The sequence below is a fragment of the Mytilus trossulus genome, chromosome 6 (genome assembly GCF_036588685.1).
Source record: "Mytilus trossulus isolate FHL-02 chromosome 6, PNRI_Mtr1.1.1.hap1, whole genome shotgun sequence".
Taxonomy (NCBI): Eukaryota; Metazoa; Mollusca; class Bivalvia; order Mytilida; family Mytilidae; genus Mytilus; species Mytilus trossulus.
Window position 1 is genome coordinate 26364646 of NC_086378.1, and position 27787 is coordinate 26392432.

The window sequence follows — 27787 nt, forward strand, 5'->3', positions numbered from 1 at the left end:
AATTAACAAACAAATGCAGCGAAAGATTAAATCTTGAATATATGTTACTGTTTTTCATTGTCCTGTTAATAGACTTTACGTTGTCGTGTAACTGCGAATACGATGAAATATTTTTTAACAACACCGATTTTATCAGGTGTCCCCAGAATCATCTTAAATGATGTTACCCCGATTTTGTTTTTTGTGCGTGAATTTATGAGTTTTGAACAGCGGTATACTACTATTGCCTTTATGATAGTAATTGTAGTTATTTAGAAACTGGTGCCAATTGTATCACAACGGAGTCTGTTAAACCTGAAGTTGTTGTGCATCATTTCTCTTTTTCTAGTGATTCCAACTAAAAACATTTGGCAAGGTTCCATGTCATTACTAATCTTAAAATCAAGTACAATTTTTCCTGGTGAACACTTTATAGGAAAGTTATGAAAGTAAGGTTTTTAGAAGTCCATGCAACGTTGATCAGGTGTGGATATTAGATTAACCACAGATCAGTAAGTGTATGGGATATCTAAGTCTCTTTCCAGGTGCGATAGTATAAACCTTTTACCTCTATTTCTTTCTAACTATCTGAACGCAAAACAAGGACACTTTTTTTCGTTTTAAACTACATCATACATCTTAAAGTTTAATTTATCAACACCTTAAGAAACACAATCCAATTATTAGATATTTAACAGTTCAACCTTTAGAAGTAATAAAATAGCAACATGGGGAATCTCATTCAAAACTTGTGCGGTCACGTTAAATAATTAAAACAATTTGGATTTATAAATAAAGGCAACAGTAGTAGTCCACTGTTCGAAAATTAAAAAAAAAAAATTGAAGGGAAACAAATCCGGGATACAAACTAAAACCATGGGAAACACATAAACCATAAGAGGAAAACAACGAAACAACAGAAACACTGAAGTAAAAAAAAGACTGACGACATAAAGACACGAACTGTATGATAACAATTGATATTTTCCTGACATGTTACAAGACATTTTAAGAAAAAATGGTGGGTTGAACCTGGTTGAACAGATGTTTATCTGTTCGGTGATATTAGGAAATTGGTAATATATCAACAGCAGAATATGTTAACACTTAAGAGATAGCTTCTAAAACGTAACGTAAAAAATGTTTTTATGGATTTAGAATAAGTCGCAATAACACATTTGCAACCAGTATAAATATTTCGGACGTAATTACTTCGTCTTAAACAACAATAGACTTTTGATACTTTTATTCTTAACTATTTCAAAAAAATGATCGCCCTGAAGATCACAAACATGTTTTTTTTAAAATTCAAATATGTCAATAAAGGTTTAAATATTATAAAGTAATGCCATTATTCTTTATGATCATGCTTGACTTGAAACACGTCCTTATTTTTAGAGAACTGAATTGTCTCTTATTTGTTATGTGTATAAACTATCCCCGGACATATGTTTTTCAGTTACACTTACCCCACATTACTAAATTGCAGCAATTCCAAATGCATTTATGATTTAAATTCCAATGTTATTACATAATACCTTAAGATTGATTATATTAGTAGTATATTTTTGTATCTTTGGCAATTTTACCATCTTATTTTCATTCTGAATCTCTGTTAAATGTTGGTGTTAACCAGACAAATCGATATTGTTTTCATAAAATTTACAATGATTGCCAATTATAACAAATAATGTGTTGTAAACTGAAGCAGAGATGGGTACGATTACTACTAATGTTATTTAAACTGATCGGGCGGTGCTTATGTTTTTATTTGCATAAGGACAGTCTATTTGAAGATGTGTGTGATAAGGATTCATGCTGTGCATTATACTTAACCCCTAATGGGAAGGATTGTGCCTGATGTTCATATGATGAAATCATAATCTTTCAGTCAGTTTAATTGAAGTCTGGAGCTGGCATGTAAGTTAACTGCTAGTAGTCTGTCGTTATTTATGTATTATTGTCATTTTGTTATTTTTCTTTGGTTACATCTTCTGACATCAGACTCGGACTTCTCTTGAACTGAATTTTAATGTGCGTATTGTTATGCGTTTACTTTTCTATATTGGTTAGAGGTATAGGGGGAGGGTTGAGATCTCACAAACATGTTTAACCCCGCCGCATTTTTGCGCCTGTCCCAAGTCAGGAGCCTCTGGCCTTTGTTAGTCTTGTATTCTTTTAATTTTAGTTTCTTGTGTACAATTTGGAAATTAGTATGGCGTTCATTATCACTGAACTAGTATATATTTGTTTAGGGGCCAGCTGAAGGACGCCTCCGGGTGCGGGAATTTCTCGCTACATTGAAGACCTGTTGGCGACCTTCTGCTGTTGTTTTTTTATTTGATCGGGTTGTTGTCTCTTTGACACATTCCCCATTTCCATTCTCAATTTTATGTTATAATCATTACTGATTCTATCCGTGTCATGAAATGAATTTACAAAAGAATGACTGGACACTTCATCGATGAGTTCATTCTAAAACACCTATCTATATATTGACTGGTTTATTATGAGCGAACCGGTTAAACTCCGCCCAGTCATGTGAAATAAATCGAGTAATACTTTCAACATAGTTGGGTTAAATAAAATTACTTTTTCAATTGTTAGATAACATCGTATCTTAAAATAGCAGATACAATAAAACAAGATTACATTGGAAAGTAATCATGATGGAAATTAATTTTAAAAACTGAGATCAAAGGACCTCTTTATAAAAAGGGATGTTTAGATCTCCGAGCCCGAAGGTCGTCATGATCTAACCTGACCTTTTTTCAGGAGGTCTTTTAATGTCAATACCAACTTTATGATTGAGTTCAACTGAAATATAAATCGTCAAAAACATAACAAAAGTACAGAAAAAGCACTTGCAGAAACTCTTTCCCCTGAATTGGACGATTCTAAGTTTGTTCAATTTAAACGATAGTTAAACAGTACTCAGACCGATTTATATAAGTAACAACTACCAAATTGCAACGGGAACGGACCGATTAAAATAACACCAACAGATAATTTTACAAAATAGGGGTGAATTTATATTTTTGTATCAAGATTTTCAAAATAACGATTTCTTAATTAATAAATGAGGCAATCAAAACACTATATAGACCCCATCTACAACTGACAAATGAATATTCTGCATACAAACATCTTGTCATAAATGTATTTGATGCTTTTAATCTGTCTGTAAAAATGATATAGATTTGTAAAGATCAGAAATAGATTTGTAAAGATCAGAAATAGATTTGTAAAGATCAGAAATAGATTTGTAAAAGATCAGAAATAGATTTGTAAAGATCAGACATTAAAAACAATCATTAAGTCAATTCTTCCAATAATTAGCTATTTATATAGCTTGTTTCAGAACTTCTAATCGAACGGACATTAGATTTCACAAGCCCAATCAAACGTGAATATGTGAGATATTTTTGCGAGGTAAATGTAATAATGAAAACAAACACTTTTATTTCAGTCGGTCGTTATTCTCTTTTCACGTCTAAATGATTTTTTTTTTATCTTTCTTAGGTTGATCATTGCCTTACAAAAAAATCATATGTTATAAATCTTATTAAAAAATTAGACTAGAACCTTATGAAATAATATATTTTAAAGCGTTTGTATAAGTAGTCCGTTATGTAGTAAATTAAAGGGAAAAAATCAAAAAGATTTAAAAATTTTAGATCATTATAGCATTTTACAAGATAAAGTTTTTGTGTGCTTAGTACATTGGCAATATATAATATGACTTTTAACACTGCTTTTTACTAGACTGGCACATGTTCATTGGCAATGTATGAAATGGGTTGATAATATTTCATGCATGATCATAACCAAACACATAAATTTTAAATATTATAGGGTAGGGTTAATTTTCTTCCTTCAAACTGATATCTTGTGAACTTGAGCTTTAAAAAGAACCGACTCAGTGTGTCAGTCTAGTACAAAGCAAGGTTTAAAGTCATATTACATTTCATGTAATCGTCCTGAATATTCATTGAATTTGCACTTTATATCATTAACTATCATCATTTATTTCACCGTAATACTATACAGTTATACAGTGAAGTGTTTTTTCTTCTTCTGGTTTATATGACACCGTCCTAAATTTTCACTGTTTACAATAGGGCAGGTGAAATTTTTCAACCAAAGACTTGCGATTGTTGGGATATATTCAACGGTAAATCATATTAAATCAGTGTGCCTTTTGGGATGTACAATATTTGACGGTAAATATTATTGGATAAGTTCCTCATATTACATATATTTAGTTCTGAGGCGGTTTGAGCTTATCATGCTGTATACGCATCGTTCAATAAAAGAAGACTGAATATTGACTTTTAATGATTTGATTTGCTTTTGTCGTTGGGTTGCCATCGCATTAATATATACCGTTATCTCCTTTTATTATAAACCAAATGATTTGGGTATAGAATTATTGACATCTCTGGACCCCTCCCGGTTCATAGTATACCCTTGGCTTGGGTGCGTTTGTATGTATTATGATAGTCGTGTGATGTGTTTTATACATCAATTTAATGTACCACTAAGATTCACAAAATATATCAATGGACATTTTGTCATCAGTTATGGTCCAATAAATTTTATAATTATTAATCTCTGTTATATTTCGACTTCCATTGAATAAAGATTTGTATAGAGGCTTGGTTGTTGTCTTTCTGACATCTTTCAGATTTAATATGTATTTCAGTTAGCAGTGAAAAACCTGTCTTTATTATCATGATTTATGAGAAACCTTTAAGACACAGTATATACGTATAAACATATTTTTACACATTTACATTAAAAATTCAAGGAATACATTTATACTAAATGAAAGTGAAAAATTTGTTCTTTAAGAATAAGTGAAATGAATTACTATTTCTTATCTAAAAACTATTGTTGCAGTTTTTTGGAACTATAGCAGCAATATTGTCACTATTAAAAAGAAATAGAAATGTTTCGCTTTCTGATACTAGGTTTAAACGTTAATGAAATGTATAGCTTCATATATCATGATTTGTCTTAAATCTACATAAAACAGACCTTTATTGGACTTCTACCTGGCAATTCAAAGGTGACAATAATCACAATATTAATCAAGGATTATAGTTTATAAAAAAGTATAAATTGATAAAACATAAGTCACTTTTAAATATGCATTTTTTTAATTGTCAATATATGAATTAATTTTCTGAATATTTTACTTTTTAGAAGCTTTTGAGAAATATATTTTGTGATTATTTTATATGCGTTTATGGTGCTTTTTCACACACATAATGATTGAATGGTAATAATAGTAATATCATAATGACTATGTTAATTTGTAGTTTAAAAAATATAATTACTCTTGTAGTTATGGGTTGTATTAATAAGTCTACGTTGGTCGACTTATTTGCTGGAGTAAAAATGAAAATATTTCCAAATGGATACAGGATAGAGCTAAAGGAATTACTAGTGTTAGCTTGGCCGATTGTAAGTAAAACAATAAGAAATCAATATGTTGCAGAGCAGACCAGATAAATCTGTTTCTTTTGCATAAAAACAATGGCATTATTGCTTGAGTCAATTTAATAGAGTGTTAAAAAATAGAATTGAAAGATTCATTGATGAATTGATTGAGTGCTGATTCTGCTTGTTATGCAATGACAAATATTCATCAGTATGATATTCCTACCACTTGATTCGAATGATAAATGGATGCAGTTTTACTACACTATGTTTAAATAAGCGAAAAACAATGTAATGAGTAATACATAAGCTAAAATTTCGAATTGGGGACATCCGTGGCCAAATGGTCTATGTACCCGAAATGATTTTTTACCAGCCAGTGAACACTGAGTTTTTAAGTTCGAATCCTGCACTTTGCAGGTGCACTCGACTACAAATTTAATTGACTATGTTTTCCTGCAGAAAGTCGTTGTTCTCTCCAGGCATTCTGGCTTCCTATGCCAATATAAACTGACTGATAGTGGCATTAAAACACGAACCAATCAATCAAACGATTTCGAATTTAATCATTGAATAATCAACTATGCTAGCATAGACTAACAACTGATAAAGGAATTTTTTTTCAAATTTCAGACCATAGAGACCCTTTTACAGTACTTAATATTGTCAGTAAGTTTGCTGTTTTGTAGTCATCTTGGAAAAGAAGCGTTAGATGGAGTTCAATTAGCTACAACAGTAAGAATATACTTTTAACTATTGATAATGATATCACACACATTATTGGAATGATCTCTCATAATTATAGAGAAGGTACCAGGCTTATAATAGGTACTCAGGACACGCGTTTCGTCTATATAATACTCCTCAGTGACGCTCAGATCAAAATAGTTCTAAATCCAAACAAGTAAAAAGTTGAAGAGCATTGAGCACCTAAAATAAGTTGGACCATACTATGGACCAAAATATGTCATTTGATAACGTAAGCCAAATCGGGAATCAATATTTCAATTGAACTGTGTTGATACCCACATTTAACTTTTTTGGAACTTTACTTTCATTGTAGATGCGATGCAATCTCTCTAAAATAAACTTAATTACAATTATCCGTTGTAAGTCCTATTTTTATATTTCAATCCCTTTTAAAATGAAGGCATACTAATACAATTAAAACATCTAACTTCTACATCATGTGTGAAATAAATTATATAAATTGCCCATAAATAATAATGCGTTTTATAAATTGCAGACTATAAATGTAGTTGGTTCATCTGTGATCATTGGTTTATGTACGGCATTCGATACTCTATTCTCACAGGTATGTTACATAATAAATAACTAAATTCTTTGTTCATTGTCTTTCGAAGGGAAAATTCATTGTGATTTTTTTACGTAGTTATATTTGATAATATTATCTAAAACTTGGAACCGGAAAACCCCCACTGGAAAAAAAATCAACAAAACTCATCCATTGGAATAAATAAAAAATCACACATGATGATTTTCTTTCCAATCATAAACTTAATAAATCGTATGGTTGTCGATTAATGATTATCTGTTTCCGATAATGACATTAACATAACTCAACTTTTTTGCAGACATTTGGAAGCAAAAACAAGAATAATATTGGTCTCATTCTACAACGAGGCAAGTTTATCGTGCTTTAGAAAAAGAACTAATATGAAATGCAGCTGATGCGTCTAAATCATAGACGTTCTTACATTTTGTTTTGTCCATCAGGGTACTAAGACAAGCGCTCTGTAAAACTACCCCTCGTTTTATTTGATTGTAATTACAATGACTAAAAAAAGGAGTTTACACTTTGCCCAATTCTCATGGGGTCCTTAATAAAAACAACAGTGCTGTTTCTTTATTTCAAAAGCACTGTTTAGAATAAAATTTATAATGACGAATAGTTATGTTATGAAGGAACTTACAAGCTAAAATAATTTACGCAATACATTTCTAGCATGAGGTTATATTTTCAAAACATCAAATCCTCTACAAAAGACACAATTCTGACGATCGAATTAAATAAGCACGAAGTTGAACAACATTGAGAACCTAAAGTTGCTAAACGTTTTGCATAAAACAGCTAAGGTAATATGTGTCTGTGGTAGTATTCTAAGTATTGCGAAAAATATAAAGTTTATAAACCGTTAATTTGTAATGGTAATTCATGACTGTAGTTATCAAAGGTAACCAGTTTATGACTTGATTCGCAAGACGGGCGTTTCGTTTACATAATAATCATCATTGACGCTCAGATAAAAAAAGATAGAAAGCCCAGGGGTCGAATTTAAGCTTTTTTGACTAATGGCCCGCCGGACCAGTGAACTGAAACTCTACTGGTCCGGCTCCAAATTCACTTGTCCTGCAAAAATAAGTTAATTTGACAAACACTAATATAAACGACAGATGTTTAATTTAATCTTGATGCTTTCGTTTACATAAGCTAGACAGTAACAAAGGAATATTCTGTATTCTGATTTTGATAAAGGCTTCGGTAATCTCAATGATTTTCTTTATCAAAATCAGGATCAAGGACTGAAAAAATATCAACATTGTCTTCCACGTCATCGCAATCCTCACGACGACCATAGCAAGGGTGCCTGACTAGGTCGTCTGGAGCGCTGTCCAGAAATATTCCACATTTCAATAGCCGGAACCGGATCAAATTATGCTATATCTTCAGTGTGAAACATAATGAATAAAAGATCTGTTAAAACAGTTTGACGTAATTTTGATCGCCAATCATTCTTTACAAGTTTCATCTCAGAAAATCCCCTTTCTGCATCAGCAGAATGAGCAGGAAGGGACAGGATTAAATTTTTCACATATTGTACAGTTTATTAAATTCCGATCTACTACATGTATATAATGGCTTATGCAACCATTCACGATCTTTTTCCCATGATTTTTGGTATTTGCGTTTCCTTTTGTCACTTTCGTATACTTTATTTAGATCTTCCTTTTGATTTTCAGTTATCTTAATTTTTTTGTCCGTCGGTTTAACTGCTTCCAAGAATTTCCACATTTTATATTGTTGTGAAGGACGCTCACCCGAGATATTAATTAACTTGATCAATTGTAATACCCCCCAGTACCGTGTAATTGATTTCACAGGTAAATTGTTTAGTAAACAAACGGAGATTGCGATGCAATCAGTGATTTTTATCGACAAATTTCTACTGGTCCGCCGGACCACCAGCTGACAAAATCTACTGGTCCGACGCAAATTCTACTAGTCCCGGACTACCGGACTAGCGCTAATTTAGACCCCTGAGAAAGCATAACAAGTATTATGTTGAAGAGCATTGATCATGTCATCACAGATATTCTGACTACTGAGCTGGTGATACCCTAGGAAAGAATAACTACACCAGCAGTGGCATTGACCCTGTGGTAGTCAATAAACTATCAAAGATACAAGGATTAAAATTTGTCACCAGACGAGCTTTTTGTCTACAAAAGACTTATACAAAACCACATGCAATTTGAAACTATTATTATTTTTGCAGGTATTCTTATCATGTTATTGGCCTGCATACCAATGTTTGCAGTCTTTGTTAATACAGAGTATTTATTGATCCTGGTAGGCCAAAATCGTGAGGTAGCGAGGTATGTATGGGTAATTATGAATTGCATAGATCGTTGCCTATGAATATATGTAAGAGGTTTGACGATGAACATTTTTCAAACACTTCAGATGATCATTTATTTTATAAGAAATTATTATAATATACTGTAGATCAATTTAATTTCGTTGTATACCAATATTCGTAGATGTTGTTGGTAGAGGTGAACCACGAATATAATGAATTTAATGTTTAAAGAATGACAAATTTTCTAAAAGCTTGTATGTAAACTTCTGCAAAACAACGAAATTAAATATACACCACAACGTAAGTTTTCTTAATACACGAAAATTGAATCCACGAAAATAAATGATTCGTCAGTATCTTAAAAACAACAAAAATGTGTCATGAATTGTATGGAGGATGACGATAATTGTTAAAATTTAATACATCCATATGAAGTTGGAAAGCAAGGTAAACAAACTGTGGAAATTGAATGAACTCACGAAGAAGCAACACCGGATGCGTCAACATGATAAGCGTCCGGTGCGTCAACATGCGCCATTCAAATAAATACTACGTCAAACATTGTCAAAAGCGTAAATTAGATACAATTGGTAGAATACAAAGATCACGAAACATCTTTCACAATGAGTCGAAACTTTTACACATCGTATCTATCATTTAATTCGTAATGGTGACCGTTAACATATAATGTAAAATTGAGAATGGAAATGGGGAATGTGCCAAAGAGACAACAACCCGACCATAGTGCAGACAACACTTATGTTGGTTTCAGTCGTATCATTCTCATATCTGAGCATTTTTTTCATATTAAAAGCACAACCCTTTTTAATGAGGTTTGTATAGTGTGATTATTAACGAGAGAAGCGAATCATTTAGTAGATTTAGATGCAACACATTCATTCTCAACACATTTGCATATCGCAAGTATTGCAAAGGTTATTGTTTAAAGGAAAAAAAGATTACACCTTCCACACTTTTTTTCAGACTCAGTGGTCAGTTCGTACTCATTGTTATTGCCGGATTTCCAGTAAGTAAGTAAATAAATTGATTTATCCTGCAATTGAGTGTTCTACTATACAGATACAGTCCTACATATATCGCTACGCTGTATCTGTATACTATACAGATATCGCTTAAAAGCTCCGCCCACTGCCGGACTGAATATTGTATGAACCTGCGTGACCTCAGAATGTGTATTGCAGTCGCATCCAATGACGTATCAATTGCGAATTAACGATTACTTCTATACGTTCTGTTTGTTTTCTAACATTTCTTTTGAGCCATAAGAATCACAGCAATTTTCTGATAACATACACACATGAACAGCAGTCTGTTCTACGATGACAACTATCGATTTTAAAACTTGAATGTGTATGATTGTGTATGAAAAACAACCATCTCAATTTAAGTATTCATGTTTAGTAAATGTTGAGTCTGAAGCGTAGGATAACTCGTAAAATTGAACTATTTTTTTTTATTTGTTTTTTACTGTTGAAATTATTTGTTATGTTGAAATAGATAATTATTCACCTTGAGCGATGTATTATTGTTGACCATTCGAGATTCTTTTTTTGCAAACCCGTCTTCAGCTGAATGTGTGATTACTTCACGGGCCTCAAGGAATTTCAAATAGAAAATAAATCCAAAACATGTGTTTTGTGTCTTTCAAAACACAAATAATATACACAATTAATTGAAGGGTAAAGACAATAACTGTTTAGTGTCTTTAAATATCAGCTGTATTTGTACTCGGCTCAAAATAGGTGTAGTAGCTCGCTAAAAGCTCACATGCACCTTGTTTCCTAGCCTCGTACAAATACAGCTGGTATTTAAAGACACTAAACATTTATTGTCTATATAAATGTATGTCTTACTTTTACTTTCACTATTATAGCCAATTCAATATGAGAACTCTTTATATATATGTGAGTTGCTGATTAATTTGTTCTTTAACATCCGCTAGGGAATAAACCTGAGCACAATTCCAGTTTTACGAAAATTAGTTTTAACAAATCGAATTTTTACTACATATTATTTTTTTTCAGGGATGTGTAATAACATTTGTTCTCATGAGATATTTACAGTGTCAAGTGAGTTGTTGTACATTATTGAAATGTCTAATGTTGCTTATATCATCACAAATTAGAATATAGAGCCATCTTGTTTTGTACATCAGTTTTTAATATATATCGATTCTTACTATTTTATGTTTGATTTAGTCTTCCTGTTCCCCTGTCTACATAAATGAACCAACTAAGTGTACAATTCTGATTTTGATAATGTATAGAGAGGCTTACTTTTTTCCGAACTCATTCAAACATAAAAATTATATATGGTATATGTATATATGAAAGCTTTTATTCCATTATATGCGTTTGAGCTCTTGATTCAGCCATTTGATTAGGAACTTTACGTTTTGAATTTTCCTGATAGATCGGTTGGTTTGTTACTTTACCTCTTACCGTTTATTGTTTGTAGAAGCATTCCACTATATTACATTACTGGCTATCACTGGCTATCTGTTCGATAGATACACAGTAGTATTTTGTCTGATTTCTATTTGCAATAGTTGCTTTTGCTATTGTGGATAGCATATTTTTGTCTGCATTCCTGATTGCTGTTGCAGTACAAAGCAATTTTATATCGTGTAAAACAGATTTTGTCTGTGTTGCATATTAAATCTGCCGTACCGATAACCAGTCATAGAATGTAAGATATTAATTTAGAAAGGGACTTCCTACAAGGTATTTGAGAATCTCTCAACAATGTACCTGTTTTCTATAACACTAATGTAGGCATATACAATTGTTTCTGTCAGAATTTAGCCATATTTTCTTCTTTTGCAGAATATTGTTATCCCTGGAGTTATCTTACAGTTAGTTGCAAATAGTTTCAATATAGTATATCATTTAATTTTGGTTATTGGATTAGATCTAGGGGTCAGGTAAGCAACGGCAATATCTCTATTTTGATCCCTATTATCATAATTATTTCATTTAAAAGATTTTGCCCTGAAAAAAAAGCAAATATATTTTTCAGTTACAGGAAAGATAACATGTACGCTTTTGATATTGCCTACGATGTAGCAGGATATAGAGTCGTTGTAAATTTGATGTAAAAAGTTGATAGGTAAACTGCAAATGATTTTTATAATTTTTTTGAAACCGAAGGCCTTAACCAATTTGACATTAAAGTAAAATTGTTTTCTTCTGTAAAATAACATTTACGGTACCATTTTGCCTGTTCCAGATGTGCATTTTGACATTTAATGTCATTTCAATGATGATTTAGGCCTACATATTCAAAAATTCAAAACTAATTAACAAGTAAGAGCTTATATACTTGAAATGAATGAAGGTGTAGCAAAATCCTGAAAAGAAATCATATCTTTGAATAAAAACAATGGTCCAAAAGGTACACACACAGACAAGTTTTGCATTTGGTAGACACCGTTGTGTAGACATAATGTCAAACCAACCGCAAAATATCAAATAATACAGTTAATTGTATTATATACCAAAAATAATGGATACACACACATGATTTTTTATTTTCATTACAATTAAAATTTGACTGCAATCTTTTTGACACGGGCGAATTGACTGGTTGTGATGTGTATTTTTGAAAGTCTCACAACTTACACATTATATATTTTTATTGTAATATAATCTTTCACAGAGGTGCAGCAGTCTCTGTTGTATGCACATACTGGACGGAAGTTCTATTATACCTTATGTTCATAAGATTCAGTAAAATTTATGAGAATTCATGGACAGGTATGTAATAATTACGGAATAATTCAAACAACGTTACAAATCATGCAACACTGAAACACTGATGACTAGCCAAGTTATTTCACCGTAGTTGTAATTATCCACGTATCTTCATGATCATTTTGCCTTAAAGTAAGAATGAAACATTCAAATAATAATCAATTTGGCTCCCTTCAGGTGCTTATTATTTTAAACTGTTATGGCATCTCTTTTGATATACATACATTGAGACAAATCTTAGAGAGGAGATAGTATATTTTAAAATACATTATGGCCATCAACAATTAGCAAAACCAATAATGCATAGTCACCTTCAAAAGACCTCGAAATGACAAATTTAAAATAATGCAAACGAGAAAGCTAACTACTTAATTTATGAACAAAGAATTAACGAAAAACAAATATGTAACAAATCAACAAACCACAACCAATGAATAATAGGCTCCTGACTTGGGACAGAGACATACATACAGAATGTGATGGGGTTTAACATGTTAGTTGAACCATAATTCTTCCCTAACTTGAGACAATTGTGTAAAAGTACAACATTAGAACGAACTATAAAAATCGAGTATATTATTTGTATTTTTCTTGTCACTTAATCTATGTTATCTAAACTATTCTTAATAATGTCACTTTTACTCAGTCACAAAAACACATAGCTTTAAAATATTGAGTTTTTCCGCACTTGTAACAATCGACTTTACCCTTTATTGACTAGGATGACCAGTTTTCCTGTCAAATGTTGATTGATATCTTCGGGCATTCCAGCTTTCGTGATAAAATAATGGATTATTCAAGTTGCTAATAAGTTACCTGTTGTTTACAGGGTTCAGTAAAGAAGCTTTTCTAGATTGGAGCACATTTCTAAATCTTGCGATACCTGGAATATTTATGATATCAGTAGATTTTTGGAGTTTTGAAATATCAACTTTAGTCGTGGGTTTGTACCAAAATAATTTCTCTTTCAAATCAAATATAGAAATGTTAAGTAATTCACCGTGAATCCATAGATTGAAAACAACTAAGGTAGTGATGAGAAGTTGTCACTAGAGGTCTATGCAATGTATTTTAAAAAAAAAAACCTCATGTTTACTGAAAGCGCTACAACGAAAGATGGCGAAGATAAAAAAAAATAAGAACCTATATAAAATTGAACTAGACGAATCCCGTCAAATACCGAGCTTGATTAGAAAAGTATGCAGATCATGTTTCACAACTAGTGGTGCCACGTTTTAACATTACAGTTATATTCATATATGCTTTATATGGCACTGGAGATAACCAACCACCTTGCGATTGTTGGAAGGAACAGATAGATCTTGTTTTTCAATCTTTTCGATACTGATGTTGCGTATGGAGTTTCATTCGGAGATGCCATAATTCAGGAAAGTAGGACGAAAAAGAATAACGACAGTCGAAACATTTTTGTGATAATTCTTGAAAGCAAATCGTCTATAAACCAATTTGTGATGACGTCCGCAACAAGAGTTTGGTAGGTTTTGAAACACATCATCTCCGAATGGATGTTCGAGCGTATGATTTTGAAACCCTGGGTTGAAGTTGAATAGAAGCTTCAACATATATTTATATAGCATACTGTGGCCTTAGGCATGACGTAAGACTAAGTAAAACATACATTCGACTTACTCAAACAATGAGATAGGTATCCCAACTGTTAATGAATTCATTCCATTCACAATAACATGAATAAGCCAAGTGAATATATAATATTTATTTTTATTTTTAGGTATCCTCGGAAATGTTCAACTGGCAGCTCACAGCATTGTATTCCAGATCAATCAGTTAATATTCATGGTAAGTATAATCGTTTGTTTTTAATTTCAATAACATTTACAAATGACTTTAACAGTACCAGCCTTGCAATGTTTTCCTTATTGTCCAACTTTAAAATAAAAATGTTTTGAAATATCAAGTGAAGGTTATAACAATAGAATAGATTGAACAAAATTGCAACACAAAAACAGTGATGTAGTGAATAATGAAATATATAACACACCTTCTCGGTGAAGTATTCAAAATAATATAATACGAGGGTAAATAAATAGGAAACACTGTGAAAAACCTTATGGAGTCTAAAACGCTCTTTAGGATTTAACTGATTTCAAGATTTAGCTTAATATGTTTTCTTGTTTATCACACTTACAAAGATTTATTTTAATTGATATAATTTTAGATTCCATTAGGGTTATCTTCAGCTGTTTGTATTAAAATTGGACAAAATGTTGGTGCTGGGGATCCAATCAAAGCTCAAACAACATCAAGAGTTGCAATCTTCGTTGGATGTAGGTTATTTTATGTTTCGTGTTGCTTAGTCTTTAGCTTTGTATATTGTTTACTGCATATGGAGTATACATCTACCAATTGATACGATATTCATGTTATGTTTTTTTTATTTGACCAATTATGATTTCTTTGATAGAGGGTTTTTGCTATTAAGAAAGCTGTTAAACCAAGAGTTTGAAATGGTGAAGTTGAAAATTTCCCTTCGTACATTTAACGGACGCCATTACGAGTTGGTTGACCGTTATGGAATATCCGTTTCGCAGATGATATCGGATATGTTTTTTATGTCGTAACCAAAATCCCCTTCCCCGTTCACTATTGTGACCTACCGAATTAAACTATTTTCCGAATTTGTAATTACATGAGCAACACGACGGATGCCACATGTGGAGCAAGGTCTGTCTACCCTTCCAGAGCACCTGTGATCACCTCAGGTTTTGGTGGAGTACGTCTTGCTAAGTTGTTAGTTTTCAATGTTGCGTCTCGTGTACTATTATTTGTCTGTTTGTCTTTTTCGTTTTTAGCCATGAAGTTGTCAGTTTATGTTCTATCCATGAGTTTTAACGTCCATCTGTTATCATTTGTCCCTCTTTTATCTCGTAAACTCGAATCTTTGCAGAGATCAAAATTATAAATTGAATGTTGAATAGACAAAGACAATAATTTCTCCCTCTTATCAAAAGAGTTGACAATGTTTAGTGTCGTGTCAAATATTTACAACAGGTATGTTTTACTTTTATAAATTGTTATTTGGATGGAGAGTTGTCTCATTGGCACTCATACCACATCATACTATATCTATGTAGAGAAAACATTCGAAAACTGGCTGATCAAATGCATATGTTTGAGCCTAAACAAAATTTAATTTATTAGGTCTTTCCACTTTTCTGTGGAAAGACCTATTGTTTTTCTTCTGATTATTTTTTTTTTCTTCCGCCTAATTTTGTTCTTGCGATAAACATTTGTTTCGCAATATGTCGCTTAGATATTTTGTATATGATATCGAACAGTTTATGCGCTTTTGAAATTTACCCTGCGTAAACGAATACTTTTCTTTGTAGGAGTTATCTCCCCAAACACTGTTTTCCTTGTTATCGCATCTTCTTCGCAACCGTTAAAGATTATGACAAATTTATTTTACAAAATTGCTCGTTATATCCTTCGCATGATTTGTCCTATTTTGACCGAAGCGATATGACCGCTCCATATGAGAGTTATTTCCCCTTATGCATCTGATATAAGTGATATGAATTTCTATCTTATAAACCATAAGTGATAGAGACCTAGGATCTTTTGATTTGAGGTCCTTGGTCCCAAAAAATGAAAATTAGGTCAAGGTCAAAGGTCAAGGTCATATTCTAATATTTGAATTTGGCTTATTTTCACTTATATCCAAAGACTGTATAAGATATCAACAAATTATTTTTACTAAATTGTTAGTTGCGACATGTCGTAAGATGTAAATTTTGATTGCAAGAGTACGTTGAATGTAAAAGGGAGTTTTCTCCCCTCTTGTATCTAAAAATACACGTTTGGTGATATAACTCATTACCTAAATATAATTCAGACTAATGGTCTTTTGATTTGAGGTCCTTGGTTTTGACCTTGAAATTGATCTCAAGGTCATAGCTTAATTTGACGTTCTAGATTTTGACCTTTGCTTTTATTCTATATGTATACATGATTAAGATATACAACTTTTAGAAAAAGGTATCAAACCATTTAACCTTGAAAAAAACAACCGGAAGAGACTTTTTGTAAACCGGAAGTAGCTATTTTTTGTACTTTATTAAAACAAAAGTATATAGAACCAGATATTTTTGGAATCAGTGTCAAGTAAATATTCAAATATAATCGGAAGTAACATTTTTCAAACCGGGAGTAACAAATTATCTCCCTTATTTAAAAAAAATGTATGGAAACAATATATTTTTGGAATCAGCTTACTAGAAGCTATCATTTGACGATTGAAATGACATTTTAAACTTAGTTTCACAACTTTTCATATCAAAATACATTGTTTTGATGGAAAGACCTTCAATTGTTCTCTGAACAATTGGTTTTTAATTATAAAGTGGTTTGTTTTTTAGGGATAGCTGCGTTGTTTACCAGCACATTTTACATTTCAATGAAAGATATTGTTCCAAAAGCATACACAAGCAACAGGTAAGTCAAGAAACAATAATATTCCTGTTTGTTTTCATTTTACCTATTATGATTTATTTGATAGAGGGTTTCTACTATTAAGAAAGCTATTAAACCAAGAGTTCGAAATTGTGAAGTTGAAAAGGAGTAGGTCCGGTAAGGACCGATTTTGGCCTCAAATTTCAGGTTCATCTGACGAAAGATTTTGACCACTTTTTGAACACTTAAGTGTCTATTTCATTTGATTCAATTAGTTTATGAGAAAGATTTTAACTAATTAGCCATTAAAAAACGATCCAATTCAAGCTCAAATATGAAAAAAATCTACCAAATATGCCGAAAAATGTCACTTTTCGTTTTTTGGAAAATGGCCGCATCCGTGTTCATCCTCAACCTTTATATATGTAATATATTATCATCAAATACAGCATACATTTTAATATTTAGGATGAACAAGAATGCAGCCACTTTAGTTTTACACGGACACCGTGTAAAATTTGACTAAAATGCTAGACTTGTGAAGATTTTAGTAATTTAGCATGACTTAATGGTGCTAGTACCCGATATATGTGCATTGTATTGTCAAAAAACAGCCCATATTTATGTAGCAGAAGCATTCTACTGTCCAATAAATGACTAAAAGTTTACATTTTAACAATTTTGTTAAACTGCTATATTTTGGGGCCAAAAAGGGGTCTTTCTGGACCTTCTCCTTTCCCTTCGTACATTTAACTAACGCCTTGACGAGATGGTTGACCGTTATCTCCAAAATATATAAATGATCTATTATAAAAAAAAAAAAGTACAAGGCTAACAAAGGCCAGTGGCTCCAGACTTGGGAGAGTCACAAAACTGCGGCGGGATTAAACATGTTTTGTGAGATCTCATCCCTTCCAGACACCCTTAGCCAATATAACATGGAGAATCACATAGCAATACGCACAGTAAAGTTGAGTTAAAAGTGAAGTCCGTTCCGAAGTCAGAATAGGTAACAGAAGAAACTAAGCAAAATGACATTAATTCATAAATGAGTACCAGCAGTAACTAACATGCCAGCTCCAAACCGCAATTGAACTGATTGAAAGATTATTTATTCATAAAAAAAAGGAAGCACAATCCCCGCCGTTTCACATGTCTATTTGAATATAAAGTAGAGCTATATATTTGACAACAACGGAACCTTTGTTTATTTTAAGGCACAAGCTACTGTTAATTCAACATTTTTGTTAAACAAAGGACAAGGAAAAATAAATCATCGTGATTGATGCATATGTTGCATAAAGATAGTGCGATCGAACTTAAAATTTAAATATCATAATTTTAAAGATAAGATTTGCACTGGTATAAATATTATACCATTGATTCGAATCTGTATAACGTATAGATGGTAAAGCTACTGTGAATAAAATAGTGCCTATCTATATTGTTTGTATTGAATGCGGAATAACGTTTGTCAGGTATGATATACTAAAGTGCTTATTGCAGAAACCTATTCATTGTAGAGAAATCTTACAGTTGACTTCAAAAGTGATGCCACAGATAGCTACATACAACTTTATCGATATAACAATGGTAAGTATTGAAGTATGTATTTGCTCAATTATACTATTTACTTAAAAATAACTTAATCTAATGTCAAATCCAATTAACTTCATTGTAGAACAGTTCATAGTTTCGTGATAAAAAGTAAACTAACAAGAATACCGAACTCCACGAAAATTCTAAAGGAAAAGTCCGTCATCAAACGGAAACATTAAATGCTCAAACACATCAAACGCATAGATAGCAACTGAAATGTAGTGTGTAGTACTTGTTTCGGTTTTCAAATTTTTGTATCTGGGCGTCACTAGTAGGTCTTGTGTGGACATAATGCATTTCTGGCGTATTAAAATTTTGAACTTGTTGCCTTTTGTTGGCTGTTATTCGTGTGATTCGTTGTCAATTGTGTTCTCCAATTTATTTACACTGTAGTCCTGTGGTGTTGTGTTGTCATTTTGATGTTATGTTTCACATGACCATAAAAGTGGGAGCTTTGGCATGCCACAAAACCAGGTTCAACACACCATTTTTTCCTTTAAAAATGTCCTGTACCAAGTCAGAAATATGGCCATTGTTATATCATAGTTCGTTTCTATGTGTGTTACATTTTTGTGTCGTTTGTTTTCTCTTATTTTTTTAGTGTAAATTCACATTGCGATAAGACGTGTCACGGTACTTGTCTATCCCAAATTGATGTATTTGGTTTTGATGTTATATTTGTAATTCTCGTGGGATTTTGTCTGATGCTGGGTCCGTTTCTGTGTGTGTTACATTTTAGTCTTATGTCGTTGTTCTCCTCTTATATTTAATGCGTTTCCGACGGTGTTAGTTTGTTTCCCCGATTTTGTTTTTTGTCCATGGATTTATGAGTTTTAAACAGCGGTATACTACTGTTGCCTTTATTTAAGTTGTATACGCATTTTACATTTATACATCATGGTGATGCGACGGCTCCAATCATTTCTAGTTGCACCGGGTTTTCTGTACTAAGAATATTATTTGTGGTTTGAACACAATCATTAATTCCAAAAGGTTAGGTGATGTCGTATCATCGACGAGATTGTAAAATATCTTTATCGGTGACACAGATATTTCATAATGGTCAACAAACTCGAAAAGGCGTTGGAAAAGCTAGATCTGAATAACAACGTGAAAACTTAAGTGGCTAAATTGAAAAAAAGATACATTTATAGAATAAACAAAATCATCTTCGCAAATACTTTGCCGAGGGATTAAGAACTGTTTGGCTTTCAATAGGAGCGCCGAAAAAAATGAATTTCTGAAAACGAGGGATGTATAAATACATCTTTTATTTAGAATATGTGTTTCGAAATTGACCAATCTGATACAAGATCACATTTGTCTCAGGTAGTGATTGGAAATGACACTTTTGTCAATGAGATTTGGTAACAGATGAATATAAACCCGTTATAAATACAAAAAATAAAATTTTGCAGCCAGATGTGTGTTTTGTGTACAAAACCTCCTGGATGAAGCTCGAATTAAAAACACAATAGGGAAAAGACCAAAAGAAAGTGACGACCCACTTCTTTTTATATCATAAAAAAAAATATAATGTAAAATAAAGGCAACAGTAGTATACCAATGTTCAAAACTAAAAAATAGATAGAAAAAAAAAATCCGGGTCACAAACAAAAACCGAGGGAAACTCGTTAAATATAACAGAATGACAACACAAGATTAAAATGTAACACACACAGAAATTAACTAAGCATTAGACAAAATCCAATGAGAATAAAAAATATAAAATCAAAACTAAATACATGAATTTGGGATGGAAAAGTACCGTGATACGTATTAAAGTAATGTGAATTCACACTCAAATATAAGAGGAAACAAACGACACAAAAGAACCACAACGTTAAAATGTAACACACATAGAAACGAACTATAATATAATGTAACATAAAGATAGGTTAAAGTATCCTAGTATCCTTAGTGTTTCGAAACATTCAAAAGATGTGAAATACTATCATTTTAATGCTAATTCATGTTTTACATTGGCTAGATGTATAGGGGGTTTAATCCCGCCGCATTTGTTGCGCCTGTCCCAAGTCAGGAGCCTCTGGCGTTTGTGTATAATTTGGAGTTTAGTATGGTGTTCATTATCACTGAACTAGTATACATCTGTTTTGGGGCCAGCTGAAGGAAGCCTTCGGGTGCAGGAATTTCTCGCTATATTGAAGATCTGTTGGTGACTTTTGCTGTTGTTTTTTTCTACGGTTGGGTTGTTGTCTTTTTGACACATTCCCCATTTCCATTCTCAATTTTATAAACAGTATATATAAAATAGAATATATGGTTTGCTTGCCAATTAGACAATTCTTGTGAGAGAATTGCTGACTTCTGACCAGAACGAGAATTATTTTCATTAAAATCATGGTCTATTTGTGGTCGTACCAATAACCTATGGTCAACTGATTTGACTTATTTATGATTATGTTACTTTTTTAGAGGCAAATAATGTTAAGTCAATGACAATTGACAAGCAATTGTACTGTCACATCGTATTTTTGTAGTTTTAAATTTTTTTTTTTTAATAAAGTATGTTTAGTTCTGAATGTGTTTGGATTCGTTGTAGAGTACAATGGATATTTAGATTTTAACTATACTAAGAGAACATTTCAATTAGTTATTGATTGTGTATAGAATTAGAATTTTAAACTTTGCACTAGTGGATGTAAATACACTATTCTACTGGTGGAGAATTATTCGACTATATTTTAGTGATTTAAACAATATATATATATATATATATACAACTCGTCTAAACATCAACCCAACAATGTTAGATCTGTAAATTTGCTTTCGCAAATTTTTGGTTCTTCCCTCGCCGGGATTCGAACCCATGCTACTGTGATATCGTGACACCAAATCGCCTGCACTGCAGCCGTCCCGCTAGACCACACGACCACCTGGGCTCTCAAAAAAAGAGCTTTCGGTGGCCATATGTTACCTTTCCACGTCAGTTTTAATCTAGCTAGATCAAAGTTAATAACAACTAATAAATACATCATGTTTTCCAAGACTGATTAGTATATAATAATAACATTATCGTTCTAGCTGGTTTTGAATGGTATTTTACGTGGCACAGGACATCAGAAATACGGAGGCATTGTTACGGTTATAGCGCATTATATCATAGGAGTACCGCTTATGGTAGTACTTGTCCTGTACACATCTTTAGAAATTGCAGGTAAAATAAAATTTCAGGCGTTTATACAAAATTTAGTCTTGATATCTATGATGAGTTTATTTTCTTTCGATAAACAATCTTATTCATCGTATCAGAAGGTCATATAGGGATACCATCAGTTTAATGCTATCATTTACCCTATTGTTGAAAAAAGGCCATCGTGTCAGTCTCTCAATTTTGATGGTACCATTACACTTATGGAGTGTCAATTAAAACTGCTTTCCCTCATAACACTGTAACACCCGGTTTTGCGTCAAGAGTACACCCCGGTTAATACAGTATTAGGTATTTTGAACAAGTGCGAGCGTAACATTTTAACATTTATTGTCTGATTATATAATCAATAACCATCATCACTATCACTGTACATAAAGCAGAAATACAGTTTCTACTGCTGAAAGTTTTCTTATTGTTTTATCACAAACTTAATGTGTGTAAATGTCATTGACAAATTTTGATTGATTGATTGATAGGTATTAAACGGCACTTTCAGCACTATTATACTGTCTTTGTTGCGATCAGTTTTAATTGCCAAATGAAGTCAGAATGCCGGGAGAGAAATTACGACTTTCGATAGAAAATGACAATCATAGTCAACAAAGATTGGCGCTAGCACATCTCCAATGTGCGAGATTCGAATTAAAATCCTCAGTGTAAACAAGCTAGTGCGGTCCTTCAATGAGAAAGAAGAACGTGAAACAACATTTGCCGAAAAAGAATAATTATGTATGATGATTTTTAAAGCTCCAAAATACTTTAATCATGCTGTAAATGAGTTTGATAAATTGCCTATGGTGTTTTCAAATAATAATGTTGAACTATAATAAACAATAATTGTTGTACAATACATAACAAATATTAAATACAATATTTTAGGTGTATGGTGGGCCTTCTGTACAGCTATTGTGCTCATGTTTGGTCTATATGCTGCCAAAGTATTTTCAATAAGCTGGGAAAATGAGTGTATAAAGGTATGAAAATCTATTTTTTGTGAACAAAATTTGCGGTTTTTACTTCTTTTTTTTTTAATTGCATTTGTTTTTGAGTTCATGTTTTCAGAATGTACGTATTTGTTTGTTTTAACTGAAGTTGATAGTAAACATGTAAAATGAAAACTCGTAATATGATGTATTTATCAAATTCTATTTACTACAATAATGCTAGTAATGCTTATAATGAAGTTTGATAAATAGTTATATCTTTATCTTTATCACCAAATATAAAAACAGAAGATGTGTTATGATTGCAAAAGAGACAACTCTTCACAAGAGACTTAAATACACAGAAATTTACACCTATTGGTTAGTGTACGGCCTTCTACAAAGAGCAAAGCCAATACCACATAGAAATCTATAAAAGGTTCCGAAATAACAAATGTAAAAACAATTCAAACGAGAATACTTACGTTTAAAAAATTATGTACAAAAATTGACGAACAACACTTATGTAACACATCAACAAACGCCAAGCACTGAATTGCAGGTTCCCGACTATAAGAAGGCACATACATACAGAATATGGCGAGGTTAAACATGATAGCGAGTACCGAACTCCTCTTTAACCCGGAACAGTGGTGTAACAGTCCAACATAAGACCGAACTATACAAATCAGTTAAAAAGGCTTAACTCATCAGATGGATACATATATAAATGCGTTTTAAACAATACAGAGTGAACGTGGCCGGGTACTTGTATATCACATTTGAACTACATCCACAACAATGTTACACACAGTACATACATGAACACAATCTATGTGACAGGATGTTAATTCCTTTCCATTCAAACCTGTTTTATCCGTCAAACGAACCCCTTTCCTCGGTATACAATCACCAAGAACCGAAGATTTGAAAGCCAAGAATGTAGTTTATACGTGTTTCTCGTTTCTCTTTTTTTATATAGATTATACCGTTGGTTTTCCCGTTTGAATGGTTTTACACTACTAATGTTGGGGCGCTTTATAGCTTGTTGTTCGGTGTGAGCCAAGGCTCCATGTTGAAGGCCGTACATTGACCTATTATGGTTTACTTTTATAAATTGTTATTTGGATGGAGAGTTGTCTCATTGGCACTCACACCACATCTTCCTATATCTGTAAAGACCGAAAATGTTAATGAGCAATAAATCTAACATTACATTTAATATAATCCAAACAGAGATAATTTTAGTAAATTAATTATATTATACATCTTTAAAGGCACAAGAAAGGACAGCATTAAATGTGACATACAAAGACCCTCCCGTCTTTGAAGGTAAGTTCAAGCCACTATTATTAGTTATCAAATGTATCAGGCTGATGAGTTGATTCGCCAAAGGCCCGTTTCGTCTACATAAAACTAACCAGTGACGCTCAAATTAGAATAGTTCAAAAGCCAAACAAGTACAAATTGAAGATTATTGAGGAACAAAAACTTCAAAAAGTTGTGCCAAATACGGTAATATTTGTTTGAGATAAGAAAATCCTAAGTATTTCGAATAATATATACCCTTGCAAACAGTAAACTAATAAAAATAACCATATATTATTTGATATGCATGTCAACACCGAAGTGCTGACTACTAGGCTTGTGAAACCTTCGGGGACGAGACTTGCTACATATCTTATATTTGTTCATAATACTAAAACAAGATATTTCCTATAACAATGATGAACAACACGAATCCCATTAACATAGGAGGTGATCTCAGGTGTTCCGAAAGGGTGAGCAGATCCTGCCTGACATGTTGTACCCACCGTGTACCGTATGTAACTACAAACACGAAAAATAGTCTAATAGGTCAAACCCGTAAAAAAGGAACTGATGGTAGTTACGCCATAAGGAATTTCTAGCAACATTGAAGACCTTTGGTGACCTTCTGATGTTGTTCTTTTCTATGGTCGGGTTGTTGTCTCTTTGACACATTCCCCATTTCCGTTCTCAATTTTAAATTAGGAGGATTGATCATATAAACAATTAGCACTCGAAAAATCGGAGATAATATACGCACTTGTGGATGTTTAATTATTGTACATTAGAATAAAATGTCAAGATTACAATGATTTTAATCGAAGGAAAGTTTTCTGTATTGTGATTTGGACTGTTTTGTATATTTTTGCTTTATTTATATAAGTCTTTTTATTTGCGATTGAGTGATTATCAAAGGTTTGTTTAACTCATAGAGATTTTACCATGTCGAATGTTTGAAGTTAACTGGCACTCACTGAGAAGTAACCATTTGCTTCGATGATAATGAAAATTAAAAGTACATATAGGGTACAATTGACAAGTGCACTGGGTGTATAAATACTACAGTTTTTGTAAATATATTGTATAAGCCGCACTCGCATATGGGTAACCAAAAATCGACTAACGTTTAATCCTGGCACCCACAATGTTGTAGAGAAAAATAAAAAATCACAAAAATACCGAACTCCGAGAAAAATTCAAAACGATAAGTCCCTAATCAAATGTCAAAATCAAAAGATAAAACACGACCAACGAATGGACAACAACTGTCACATTCCTGACTTGATACGGGCATTTTCTAATAAAGACAATGGTGGATAATTTTATAGCTAGCTTAAACTCACACTTGTATTACAGTCGCATCAAATTCCATTATATTGAGAACGATGCGTGAACAAAACGTTTTTGAATCATTTTGTTTCTCTCGTTGACTTTCTTTTGATAATATATAGCTATAACATTATTCGGGAATATTTTTTTTCTTTAATCGCAATATTGAGCTTACATTTGTTATACTTAGGATAGGATAAACGTTGATTGTTCTTGTTGATTGTTATTGATTGTTATATTGCTGAATTTAACTTATAATAATGGCAACAGTACAGTTATCAGCACACATAGAGAAAATGATCAACAAGAAAAAAAAATTGAAATCTAACAACATGTTTAGTGCATTTAAGTTTTTCAAATAGTTTTCACCAGATGATATTCCTTACTCAATAGCTGAAGCTAGTTCACGAAGAACCATGTTATAATGTTTGATTCCAAAACCCAATAGAAACGTTAGTATGCCAATTTGCATATGTCTGTTTAGTGATACTACTTCAGTAAAGGTAGACTGTTCATTTGCGGTTATGGTTATACTCAATAGATATTCTTAAACGTTAACCTAATGATTTTACTTACTGATGTATGCACAATGTACTACCCTTGAAAACATTTAAGGGGGTCCACTATCATCCAGTGAATGCAGCTATTCAGACACCAAACCAAGTACTGCGGACTGCCGACAGCTGTTTGAACAAATAGTCGAAGAAAGCCCGCCATCTCTGTTTAAAGTTGTTTTATGTCAACGATGCTTTATATTTGTTGTATTACTGCTGATTTTAGTTGTTAGTATTGTATTAAATTTGTTTTTCCATAGTAAGTTAAAAAGTGATGTAGAATGTTTTGTAAATGATACAATTTACAATGTCACCGAACATTTGAATATAACGACGGCAATCTCTTGCAAGCCTTAACCGTTAAAGCCTCGGTCACACCTTACCGGATAGCTCGAACGGACGCCTAACAGATAGCTTTTTTACAATCCGTTCATGTCCGTTAGACGTCCGTTCTTATCCGTAAGCGTCCGTCCATATCAGTTGCATGTCCGTTAAGCGTACGTTTTATCCGTCGACGTCCGTTCTGTCCGGTGGAAAATTTTGAGCATGTTCAAAACTTTTAACGGACGTCCAACGGATGAAATGTCCGTACGTTTTATCCGTCGACGTCCGTTCAGTCCGTTGGAAAATTTTGAGCATGTTCAAAACTTTGAACGGACGTCCAACGGATGAAATGTCCGTTATGCGTCCGTTTTGTACGCTACTCTTCCGTTTTGTTTCCGTTTTGTATCCGTTACGTGTCCGTTATACATCTGTTGGAGGTCTGGCAGATAAATTCACCAACGGACTTCTAACGGACTTCTAACGGATAAAACGGATGTTGAACGAATGTGAAACAGACTTCTACCGAACGTTAAACGGATAAAACGGACGATGAATGGATCTGAAACGGATAAATGCCAATTGAAAATTTCTCATCAGAAATGCCAATTAGATTTCTTAAGATTCGTGAATTCTTATTATTCATAATCGATCTTAGAGTAAGGGCACATTTTCACAATCTAGCAGCTGTTTTTCAGGTCAGACACTGCCCTTTAGCGGCATTTTGAAGAACAAACCTAAACCAGTTACACAAAACATTTTCAATATTTATGCGATTTACATGCATTATTATTGTCGCCTTTAATTTTTTCGTATATCTTGTTTATCCGTTTTATCCGGTACGCTTTCGTTAGGTGTCCGTTTTATGCGGTACTCGTCCGTTGGGTGTACGTTCGACATCCGTTCTGTCCGGTACGTCTCCGTTTCTCGTCCGTTGCACATCCGTTGCATGTCCGTTATGCATACGTTAGGCGTCTGTTTTAGTTGGTCAGTACATCAACGGACTCCCAACGGATAACAATTTTGTCAACGGACAACTTTTATTTTCTTCCGTTAGTCGTCCGTTCGTCTTATCCGGTAAGGTGTGACCGAGTCTATAGACTTTATGAAATAAAACATGACAAGTTAATTGAAATAAAACAAATATCTTTAAAACAAGTTTAAGCTTGTAACCAAAAATTAGTTTTGTGTTGCACTTTTTAGTTAATTGATTTGAGTTTCTTTTTAAAAACAACTATACACAATTATCATTACAAGTACTTTACTAAGTGCATTATCTAGACTCATATAACTATTAAAGAATACTCCTAAACTGATGTGTTTTATCTTTAATTTTGGCCAAATTTCA

General features: G+C 32.6%; 1 protein-coding gene across 1 annotated transcript; it reads left to right on the forward strand.

The window, feature by feature from the left end:
• The first annotated feature begins 5333 nt into the window (after positions 1-5333).
• On the forward strand, positions 5334-26842 carry LOC134722454 (multidrug and toxin extrusion protein 1-like). Its single transcript, XM_063586075.1, has 18 exons — positions 5334-5448; positions 6058-6159; positions 6671-6739; positions 7020-7068; positions 8943-9042; positions 10011-10053; positions 11072-11116; positions 11873-11970; positions 12705-12802; positions 13629-13742; positions 14550-14617; positions 14997-15105; positions 17197-17272; positions 18754-18823; positions 21875-22007; positions 22884-22978; positions 24205-24259; positions 26180-26842. The coding sequence occupies exons 1-18, from the start codon at positions 5383-5385 to the stop codon at positions 26473-26475; spliced, it is 1686 nt and encodes a 561-aa protein (XP_063442145.1). The 5' UTR covers positions 5334-5382; the 3' UTR covers positions 26476-26842.
• The last annotated feature ends 945 nt before the right edge of the window (positions 26843-27787 follow it).

What these genes read in the sequence shown, in the direction of transcription:
- LOC134722454 (XM_063586075.1), top strand. Translation starts at nt 5,383, where the DNA reads ATGAAAATATTTCCAAATGGATACAGGATAGAGCTAAAGGAATTACTA. An exon ending in AATATCAACTTTAGTCGTGG is followed by an intron (nt 13,743 to 14,549) that starts GTTTGTACCAAA and finishes TTTTATTTTTAG; the next exon opens with GTATCCTCGGAAATGTTCAA. An exon ending in TCAATCAGTTAATATTCATG is followed by an intron (nt 14,618 to 14,996) that starts GTAAGTATAATC and finishes ATATAATTTTAG; the next exon opens with ATTCCATTAGGGTTATCTTC.